The sequence below is a fragment of the Phocoena phocoena genome, chromosome 18, assembly GCF_963924675.1.
Source record: "Phocoena phocoena chromosome 18, mPhoPho1.1, whole genome shotgun sequence".
Taxonomy (NCBI): domain Eukaryota; kingdom Metazoa; phylum Chordata; class Mammalia; order Artiodactyla; family Phocoenidae; genus Phocoena; species Phocoena phocoena.
This window is the reverse complement of record NC_089236.1, coordinates 5,383,801-5,394,421: the sequence shown is the minus strand read 5'-3', so window position 1 is coordinate 5,394,421 and position 10,621 is coordinate 5,383,801. Positions and strand designations below refer to the sequence as shown.

At 56.8% G+C, this 10,621-nt stretch overlaps 1 protein-coding gene across 1 annotated transcript; it reads left to right on the top strand.

Moving 5' to 3' along the window:
* The first annotated feature begins 1,325 nt into the window (after window positions 1-1,325).
* CDX2 (caudal type homeobox 2) lies at window positions 1,326-7,696 on the top strand. The gene is made up of 3 exons (XM_065896081.1): window positions 1,326-1,998; window positions 5,443-5,588; window positions 6,511-7,696. Exons 1-3 carry the CDS (start codon window positions 1,464-1,466, stop codon window positions 6,739-6,741), a joined length of 912 nt encoding a protein of 303 aa, XP_065752153.1. The 5' UTR covers window positions 1,326-1,463; the 3' UTR covers window positions 6,742-7,696.
* The last annotated feature ends 2,925 nt before the right edge of the window (window positions 7,697-10,621 follow it).

Sequence of the window (10,621 nt, the reverse complement as noted above, 5' to 3'; positions counted from 1 at the left end):
ATACCTAGGTACATATTAACAGAAATTCTAGACTCCCTGTTCCTTGATTTTTAACCACGTATTTAACTATATAAACATATAACTGTAACTTGCTTAATTTTCACAAACAACAAACACACCAGCACCCTGCTCAAGAAACAGAACGTTACCAGATCTCTAGCAAAAACCCTCCTGCTCCCCTCCATTACCGCCCTCCACTAGCCTGACTTCTACCACCCCTTTCTTGGTTTGCAGTTAAGACTTTTGAATCTTGAATGTAAATGCTTTTTAAATTTTCTAATTGCTTTAAGAACTTCCCTGGCGGTCCAGTGGTTGAGAATTCCCCTTCCAGTGGGGGTGGGTGGGTTCGATCCCTGGTCGGGGAGCTGAGAATCCCACCTGCCTCGCGGCCAAGAGACCAGGACACGGGACAGAAGCGGTATTGTAGCAAGTTCAATAAAGACTTTAAAGATGGTCCACATCAACAACAACAAAAAAAATCTAAAAAAAATTTAATTGCTTTAACTTGAATCCCAAATGTGAGACGAACTCGGAGATGCAACCTGCAGCTAGGGTCTTAATTTATCTCGTGTGGAGGGCCAGCGGTTTCCTTGGGGAAGAAAATAAATGATCAGAGGTGACAGTTGTTCGGGGCGCGCAGTCGTTCTGGCCACGGGCGCAGAGCGGAAAGGAACCGGCCCATTTCTCCTGGCTTGCCTCGTCACCTCCCGAGTTGGCCAGAAACGTTGTCATCAAAGCAATGGCTTCCCTTTTCTTTTCTCTTTGGGATGGAAGGAGCTTCTTGATCACCCCCCACCTTCTCTGCAAATGCAGAAACACGACTCCTTAGTCTCTAAACCCAGATACCCACCAAGATAGCTCTTTCCCCCTCTCTTTTGCAAGTCTCTTGATTTCATTCTTTGAACCTGTGATTGGAGGTTAAAGTGCACCAGGTTGGAAAGAGGAAGCTCTTAACAATAAAGGTTTGAATATTTAGCTGTGATGGGTCGCTGCCCTCTCGCGAGCTCCCCCCCCGCCTTATCTTTTAAAATGCAAATCGTGTTTCGGGGGGTTGTGCGCCGGGTGCACGCTGCGCCTCGACGTCTCCAGCCATTGGTGTCTGTGTCATTACTAATAGAGTCTTGTAAACACTCGTTAATCACGTAAGGCCGCCGGCCGGGGCTCCGCACGCCAGCCTGTGGCGGGTCTTCCCCTCCTCTGCAGCCTAGTGGGAAGGAGGTGGGAGGAAAGAAGGAAGAAAGAGAGAGACGGAGGGAGGGAGGAAGGGAGGGAGGAGACAGGCCAGAGGGAGGGACCGCCTCAGAGGCAGAAGCGCCGCGAGGAGCCGGCGGAGCACCGCAGGCCGGGGCGCAGCCGCCCGCCGCTCCTACGCCCCCTCGCCCCTTCCCCAGCGCGGCCCCCGGCAGCCTCCCGCGTCCGTCCCCGGGCAGCATGGTGAGGTTTGCCGTCGGGCCCTCGCCACCATGTACGTGAGCTACCTCCTGGACAAGGACGTGAGCATGTATCCCAGCTCCGTGCGCCACTCCGGCGGCCTCAACCTGGCCCCGCAGAACTTCGTCAGCCCCCCGCAGTACCCGGACTACGGCGGCTACCATGTGGCCGCCGCCGCCGCCGCGAACTTGGACAGCGCGCAGTCCCCGGGACCGTCCTGGCCGCCCGCGTATGGCGCCCCGCTCCGCGAGGACTGGAACGGCTACGCGCCGGGGGGCGCGGCGGCCGCCGCCAACGCCGTGGCCCACGGTCTCAACGGGGGCTCCCCGGCCGCCGCCATGGGCTACAGCAGCCCCGCCGACTACCACCCGCACCACCATCCGCACCACCACCCGCACCACCCGGCCGCCGCGCCCTCCTGCGCCTCGGGCTTGCTGCAGACGCTCAACCCCGGCCCCCCCGGGCCCGCCGTCACCGCCGCCGCCGAGCAGCTGTCCCCCGGCGGCCAGCGGCGGAACCTGTGCGAGTGGATGCGGAAGCCCGCGCAGCCGTCGCTCGGCAGCCAAGGTAAGCGCGGCGGCGCCCTGCCGGCGGGCGCCCGGGGAAGGCGCGGCCTCGGCCTCCGGCTGCGGGGCGGCGGGTGCCCTGTGCGGACCGGCGTCCGGGGCGGTCTGGGGACTCCGCGCCAGGGGGGCGGGGCGGGGCGACAACGTCTGGGGGCCCCGGCCCCCCCGGCCCCCGGCCCTTGCGTCTGGGCTGGCTGGGGTCGGGAGTGACTATTGTGGTCTCGCGAGCAGTGTTCAGTGTAGGACAGAGAGGACGCTTCCTCTTTCCTCCCGTGCCTCATTCATAACGTCCTTAGACTCTTGGGAGAGTCCCGCGAAGGGCGGCGGAGCGCGGCTGCACGGGAGCGGGATCGCTCTCCTCACTTGCTGCCGCTCGCACTCGCTCGGTGCGCGGCTTCCCTGGAACGCCCCCGGGCCGGGCTCTAGACCGTCTGTGCACGCCGTCCTTGCCCGTCCGGGCCACTCGGGATGAGTGGTGGTCTGGGGACCAGGAGGGCGGCGAGGCTGCGCGTGGGACCAGATTTGCCCATTCGGGGCAACTCTGGGCATCGGAGCTCCAGCGCGTAGGGAGACCCGGCAAAGCTGCTGAAGCTGGAAAGAAGGTGTTGGCCCCAGGAGCTAAGTAGGGAAGGCGGGGGCGCCCGGGTCTTTGAACCTTTGATCTGCAAAGGGGTTATTTCAATCAAAAGCCGGAGGGCTGGGACAAGACACCCCGGGACTCCCCTTCTTTCTGCAGAGGGAGAAGGAGAGGAAGTCGTGGTGCAGATTCAGCCGCTGCTCCAGACACGGATCATTTCTCTGGAACCCTCCTTTCCAGGGTCTCCTCCCGTGTGTGTGTGTGTGTGTGTGTGTGTGTGTGTGTGTGTGTGTGGCTCGTAGGTTCCGGGTCTGCCCCTTCTGGTGTCGGAATGTGTGTCAAGGTGGGAAGGAAGTTCAGTAGGTGTGGTGAGAGAGTCCTGTTGGGTCCCTTTTACTCCACGAAGTCTTTCCCAGCCTTCTGCACTTCCGCTTTTTTCTCTTCCCTCCTTTCTGGCCCAGCCCGGCCCGCATGCAGGTTATGGACACTTTGCAGAAGTTTATAGCCAATTACAGCCGTATAAATCAGAGCAGCCGTTGGAGGCTGTCTCTGGGCCTCGGTTTTTACGTCACTGGGCACATGCCAGGACCGACCAGGTGGGAAATGCGGCGTCCCGGGGAGAAGGCCTCAGGGCCGACCTGGAACCTCGGCTGAGTCCCTTCCCCAAGAGGAGGCGCCCTCGCCTAAACAGAGCGCGCTCCGAGGAAGGCTCTTTGCCACAGAACCTGCCTGGGGCGCAGCCGGCGGGGCTGGGGCGGCCTAAGGGAGACCCTTGGCCAGTCCCGGGAGAGTGACCGCGGAGCAGGGGCGGGTGGGGGTGAGGAGAGGGAGGGGAGCCGCAGGAGCCCAGGCCGCGGGGTCAGCAGATGAGAGGCCGCTGTGAAGTCCCGCGCCGAGGTGGCAAGACCGCAGTCGGCGCCGGGCGCCCTTGTGATGCTAATGTGGGGAGACCGCGGCCCGCGGGCCGGAGCCCGACTCCTCTGCGGAGTGTCATCTGTCAAGGGGCGAGGGGGGGTGGTACTCCGCCCGGCCCGCTTTGATATACACCTTCCCAGCCCTGCCATTGTCTCTTTTAGGGCCCGGAAAGAGGGTGGTGACTTTCGCAGTCAATAATGAATTCTGACAAGTCCCTCTCATCTCTCCCCTCTTCTAGTCCCCGCCTTGGTTCCCAGGGGGTGCGGGGCGCCTCCAAGGCCCTTGGGGCGCTGGCCGCGGGGCGCACAGGGGTCCTGGTCACCGCGTCCCCTGGTCCCTCTGGGATACGGCCAGAGCCGCTCCCAAGTACCTCAAGGCCACTATCGCTGCTGGAGAGTTCGGCTGGGAGAACTTTGCGCCCGGCTCTCCAGCCCTGGAGGTTGTCCTTTGTGGCTCCAACCTGGCTCCGGTGCCAGCCCCGCCTTACACTATCTGCGTGACCTAGTCTGATTCTCAGTTTGCTCCTCTGTACGAAGGGGCCATTACCGCTGGCAGCTCGAGTGGGTTGGAGGCGTCAGCGCAGGCTCGCAGGACGTGTCAGTTCCCTTTAATTTCTTCGCGGGCGCAGGGTCGGGGCTGCTGCGCGCATTCAAATGCTTCTGCTGGCGGTGTTGATGTTAATGCGCCTGGCGGGGAGGGGGATGAAAGCCCCGCCGCCATTTGCTCAGTAGTGGTAATTCAAACAGAATGCGGTTGTTATTAAGGCATTGAAAGGGCTTTTCTTTGATAAGATCGCCTTGTCCTGCATTGTTTGGGGCAGTGTTCTCCTTTCAGCGGCTTGGGGGAGCTCCCTCTGATCCGGCCTGTATCTTCCCAGGGCGCTTTTGTTGTGGTTTGCAAAGGGTTTTACCTGAACAAAGTCGGCCTGCGGGGCATTAAACACCTCTGAGCAACTCCCAGACCCTTTAGATCTAACTGTAGCGCCGGGCACAGGGCGATTGAACCTGTTCTGCTGGGAGAAGACCCCGACCTGAGGCCAAGTGGGAGAGAACAGCTCCTGAGCGGGGCTTTGCCGAGGGCTGACCTGGGACAGACCTGGTGGAGACACCAGGCTCCGGCCTGCTCCGACTTGGTCGCGCTGTTTGTCAAGGCCCTTCAGTAAAACAATCAATCCAAGGTTTTAATATGTTGACTCAATGCAATGAGCATAGATCACTGGTCAGGATAGCTCTGGCAGGGTTTGCAGCAGAAATAAATGGGGGATTAAAAAAGAAAGAGTGCCAAATGCCAAACCACGTTCGGCCAGGTATAGAATGTCCCCAGAGAGAAGGATTATCTGCCTACCAGACCCCGGCTCAGAATTCCTTCCACCCGATAGATAGGACTGGGGCGTGCGTGTGTGTGAGTGTGTGTGTGTGTGTGTTTCTGGTGACTTGAGGAAACACGTCAGCTACTGCACCCCCTTCCCACTTCTAATAAAACAAACAGAAAGTAACACCCCACCACTACCACGAACAACACATATCCACAATGCCGGCTGTTTTTAGGGTAGGCTTCTATCCCTGGTAGGCCTGGAAATCTGAATATTCCCAGGACTCTGGTGCCTCTGCCCTGCCCTCTTTTCCTCTGGGCCTCACCAGCTCAGGTACTGTATTTGGTTTACAAAACCGGTGGTGGGGTTCTGCTATCTTCTGCGTATATGAATTTAAATTTTTTCTTAATTTTCAAAAACTGCTTGATCCCAAGACCAGTTTAGTTGTCCCGAATAGCCCCATACCCTCCCCCCAGGACCCTCTGGGGGGGTCTTGTCAGACTCAGCAGGAACCAGCCAAACCGTGGCCCCCCAGTGCGGTGGAGGAAGAGAAATGGCTCTTGGGTTAGGGAGGTTTGTCATTACCCATGACTGATGGGCTGCCTTGCAGTTCTCAGTGCTAACTTCGCCTTCCTCCACAGTGAAAACCAGGACGAAAGACAAATACCGAGTCGTGTACACGGACCACCAGCGTTTGGAGCTGGAGAAGGAGTTTCACTACAGTCGCTACATCACCATCCGGCGGAAAGCCGAGCTGGCCGCCACGCTGGGGCTCTCCGAGAGGCAGGTGGGAACCCTCCAGGGCCTGGTCATTACCTGGGGGAGTCCAGTGAGGAGGGTTAGAAGCCAGGCCCCAGGATCCACCTAGTTCTGTGGGCAGATTAAAGCAAGAAGATGGAGAGCATTTTCCTTCCAGATGCTTTTTATAAAGACTTTTCCCCCCTCCAGTTGTCTTCTTTTTTTAATATATATATATTGTTGAACTTTTTTTTTTTTCTATTTTGGGGGACCTGGGAGGTACAAGAAAAAACTGAGTATAGTCTAATCCAGAATTCTATTTGGGTCAATAAAGCCTTAAAGGCTTACTCTCTCTGTACTCAGCACGGTACCTGGGCAAAAAAATTAATATAAGACCCCGATCCCTGCCCATGAAAACTAGAGGGTTGAGGCTTGGCTCCTGAACGCTCTGTGTGGTCTGGGAGAAAAAAAAAAAAAAGTCAAATTCACAGTCAGGAAACCCCACATTAAAACTCATTCTCAGCCCCAAGGTGAGGAATATTACATTTCAATTTAGCTCTGAGAGGCCAAAGGTTGTTATTTTGAAGTACATCCAGCCCTGGCCTCCTCTTGCTTGGTGTGAAAAGGGCCTGGCGGTTTCTGTTTTCCTTGCTTCTGAGACTCTGAACTTTTCCAGTAAAGTTGTAGATAAAGGTTGCTTTGGAAAGAAACCTGGGGAAAGAGGAGGGAGGGGGGAAGCTCTTCTCTCTCGAGTCTGAATTGGGCTTGGGAAGGGCTCCAACAAGCACTCCAGCGCCGGGCCATTATGGGATAGTCCATGAAAAGCTGTGTGAAGGGCTGGGATCCTTCAGGTCCAGAGGGCACTTCTTTGGCCGGAGAAGGGGACACTGGTGTTCGTGCCGAACACTGTCCCTTTTTTCCTTCGCAGCCGCTTCACCACCTTCTGTTTCTCTCCGCCTTTCCATTTCCAGGTTAAAATTTGGTTTCAGAACCGCAGAGCAAAGGAAAGGAAGATCAACAAGAAAAAGCTGCAGCAGCCACCGACGTCCCAGCCACAGGCTCCCCAGCCGCAGCCAGGTCCCCTGAGAAGTGTCCCGGAGCCCCTGAGTCCCGTGTCTTCCCTGCAGGGCTCGGTGCCTGGTCCTGTCCCTGGGGTTCTGGGGCCGACTGGGGGGGTGTTAAACCCCACTGTCACCCAGTGACCCACAGTGGCCTGCGGTAGCAGATCAATTCCAGGCTGAGCCATGAGGAGCATGGACTCTGCTAGAATCCTCAGGAAAGACCCCTCCCCTCCCACCCACGACCGTTCACCAACCGACCTAGCCCTCCAAGGAAACATGGGGGCCTGGGGGAAAGACAAGTGCGGTTGGAGGCCTCAAGGAAGACGTTCTCCCAGATTTTGACTTTTTCTGGTCTGACTCTTTCTGCCACTGAGGAGATGGGAAATGACCACCGGCACTTCCTTTAGTACTGGCAGAAACACTGCCTGGACTGGCTAAACAGACCAGCCTTTCAGCCCCTTCCTCAGCTCTTTGCCTTCAAAATCTGAAGGTTGCCTCTCTGGTTGGAGCTGACGGGGCAGAGGGACTCGGGGGACCGCCAGGGATGGAGTCAAGATGGCTGCTGTCCACTCACTGCCCTCCAAGGACCCGCTGGGCCCTCTTGCCTCAAGGGCAGGCAAGGTTCAGACCACAGAAGCCAGAGGCGGCTGAGATGGAAACCTGGACCCACTGAAGAGTGCAGAACCCCCAGGTCTTTGTCTTTCTTCTCTTCCCTTCCCAGGCCAGGAAAGGCTTGGCTGGTGCATGTGCAGTGTGTGGTGTGAGGGGGAGGTTACTGGACTCCAGGCCTGACGAGGGGGCCCGAGACAGGGCCTTGTTTAGAAAGCCTGTCACCAGAGCTTCTCTGGGCTGAATGTATGTCAGTGCTATAAATGCCAGAGCCAGCCTGGACTTCCTGTGATTTTCACAATCTTGGGGCTGATGAAAAAGGGGAGTTTTTGTTGTTGTTGCTGCTGTTTGGGTTATTGGTCTGTGTAACATCCAAGCCAGCATTTTTAAAGCCTTCTGGATCCATGCGGAGAGAAGTGATACGGTGAAGGGAAGTGGGGGGGGGGTATTTGAACACAGTTGAATTTTTTTTTCTAAAAAGAAAAAAAGAGATAAAGGAGCTTTCCAGATTTCAGATCCTGTCTTTATCACCTTTAGATTTTGTCTGCAATTATTATTATTAGTAGTATTTTAAGTAATGAAATATCCTTTCTACTTGCTAACTAGAATTAGGAAAATCAAGGAGGGGAGTGGAGAAGGTTATCTGGACAACCTCATTTTACCCCAGAGCGGCAGAAGCCTGAGGGAGCAGGTTCTGAGACCTACCCTGCCCCCAAGCCCGAGCCCAGCCTCGGATTGTGGAATGTGTGGTTCTCCTGGGGGTGCCTGTGGGCAAAATGCACAGCTGAGCGCTCAGCTGCTTCTCAGCTGGGGGAATGATGGGGAGTGAGGGTGAGAGAGCCCGCTCACAGCGTCGCATCGAGTCCACACTGAGGCAATCGCGCACACTCCCTTCATCGGTGACTCCCTACTCCCCAGGATGCTCCCCCCCATCCAGCTAAACACAAGCATTCAAGTAAAAATTTTCGATTTTCTGTTTCCCCAAGGCAACGTTTCCACGAATGTAGACTCCAGCGTATCGGTTTCCGTGAGCCCTTTCTGACTCCACCCCTTACCTTGTCCCGCGCTGTTTCCCTTCCCCGCTCCTCCCTCCACCACCCCCACAGACAAGAATTCGAGACCCAGCAAAAGAAGATCCTTTTAGTGATGGTTGCTCGTTATCTGGCTGATCCGCTGGGGACGGGGCTGCTGCCCTTGAGGTTTCTGGTCCTGGAAGCCGCCGACCTGGGCGCTCTCGGTGGGGCCTGCGGAGAAGGGCTTTGCCCTCCGTTGCGGTCTTTCCCACAGGCAGCCTGGAGCCCTAATCAGCGCCTCCACCGAGGGAAGGGGTGCCCCGAGGGCTGGGCAGGATGAGCGGAGCTGCGAGGCAGAAATAGCCCCTGGAGCATCTCCCCGATTCCGCGGCCCTTCCAGGTGGCGCCTTTCACTCCGGGATTGGGAAAGGGCTCCGGGGCTGGGCCCGCGGCCCCCGAAGTCAGAGGGAGCGGGCCTGGCCCGCCTCTTGGGCAGGAGGCGGCCCGGCCGAGGCGGGAGACGCACCTGGGTCCGCGGGGCACTGGGAGGTCCCCCGGCGCCCGGCGCGGGGAGGGCGGCGCGGACCCCGCTCCCGGCCGCGCCCGCGTGCCCGACCCCGGGCCGCCGCCGAGGTTGCTATGCGTTGCTGTGAAACGCCTGTCAATAAACCCTGTTTGGACAGTGGAGCGAGAGCACAAGGGTTGTTTGCTTAGTGGTTAGAGGTTCAAAAGTCGGCATTGTCCCGCTGCAAGCGATTACAAGTTCTTCCCCTTCCCGGGGCTCGGCCCGGGAGCGCTGACGCCCGCGCGCGGCGCGCATCCGGGCGCGGAGGGGCGCTTGGCTGCTTTTGGACCTGCCAGGACCCTGCTCTGGGCGGCGAACGGGCCGCCGGCCACCAGGCCGCGGAAAAGGCCAGGAATGAGGGCCCCCGCCGGCAAGTGAGGCCACCGCGCCTGCGACGCCAAGGCACCACCCCTGGAGCAAGCCCGGGGGAACGCGGGGACAGGGCGCGAGCGGGCGGCGCAGCCTGGAGAGGCTTAGGGAGGTCGGCGCCGGGACACCCGGGTTTATTTTTGACGACAAGACCTAGCGGCTCCGAGCGCCGCCCGCACAGTGCCGGGGGTCAAGGGGCCTCAACCCCTCGGGCCTCCAGGTGCCCCAACCCCTCGGGCCTCCAGGTGCCCTGTCCCGGGTTCGGGCCGCCAGGGGGCGCGCGCGCGCTGCTCGCCGCCTCTGGAGGAAAGGGACACAGTTGTGACCCAGCTGAGAGGTGCAAACTCCAGGGCGTCTCCGACTCCGCTGCTCCCAGACCCACGCGGCGAGCCTTCCCCGCCACGGTCCCGGGCCTGTTGAAACTAAGTAAAAACTAGGTCCGGTGCAGAAGATTCTTGGATCTGGTGAATGTTTAAGAAAAACAAATTTGGGGGAGGGGAGCTATCCACTAAGAGTCTTTTTGGGGACTTCCCTGGCCGTCCAATGGTTAAGACCCCGCGCTTCCACTGCAGGGAGCGCGGGTTCGATCCTTGGTCTGGGAACGAAGATCCCGCACGCCGCAGGGCGCCCCCGAAAAAAAGGGGGGTCTTTTTGCACAAGACGTTTCTTTAAGAAAATCACAGAAATATGGGTACGATATTAATATAAGGAAAGAGTGTACCAGTGTTGTGGAACTCATGTCAAGAAAGGGGATATATGGAGAGAAAACAGGCCTGGTCTTTTTTTTTTTTTCCTGTAAACAATTCATAACTCTATCACATCCATCTAATAAAGTTAACAAGATGGACTGCTAGTGAAAGCAATGACAGTTTCAATGAGTTTCACTTCTTTCTGATACTATCTAGTAGAGGCCTCCGACTAGAAGGCCTCCTACTAGATAGTCAAGTACCTAGTCAAGAACACTAATCTTAAATAGAAATCTAAATATATAAACAGCAGTATTCTGGCTGTTGTCGTTCACAACCAGCCAGGAAAAGATAAGAGAAGGCAACAAGCAGAAATAAAGAAATCTCAGCTACAGAATCTTAAGAAGAGCTTGTATGTTTTTAAGAGCACTGTTTGCACCTTGTTTTAGAAATAGGCTGCTGTTTGTTAGTTTAAGGGCCTTGGGGAGATCACAACCTTGCAGCCACAATTTCCTCATTTGTAATATGACGATCAAATGAGGTAATGTAAGCAAATGCAAGTTACAGTGTACACTTATGATGAGACCCCAATAATGACATGAACTCCTCCTCCTTTTAACGATGAATCATCGTCTCTGAAAGGCTCAAGCGTGCTTAAAGTGAATTTTTGAACGAGGATAATTTCTCAAATCATTAGAGAATAACTCCTTCCAGAAGTTTTTCTAATGTATTCAGCTCTGCTTACTTTGTCAAAATAGCCTCAAGTCTGTTGTCTTCTG

Coding starts and splice junctions, on each gene's coding strand:
- CDX2 (XM_065896081.1), top strand. CDS start 1,464: ATGTACGTGAGCTACCTCCTGGACAAGGACGTGAGCATGTATCCCAGC. Junction 1,999..5,442: donor GCCGTCGCTCGGCAGCCAAG/GTAAGCGCGGCG, acceptor CTTCCTCCACAG/TGAAAACCAGGACGAAAGAC. Junction 5,589..6,510: donor TGGGGCTCTCCGAGAGGCAG/GTGGGAACCCTC, acceptor TTCCATTTCCAG/GTTAAAATTTGGTTTCAGAA.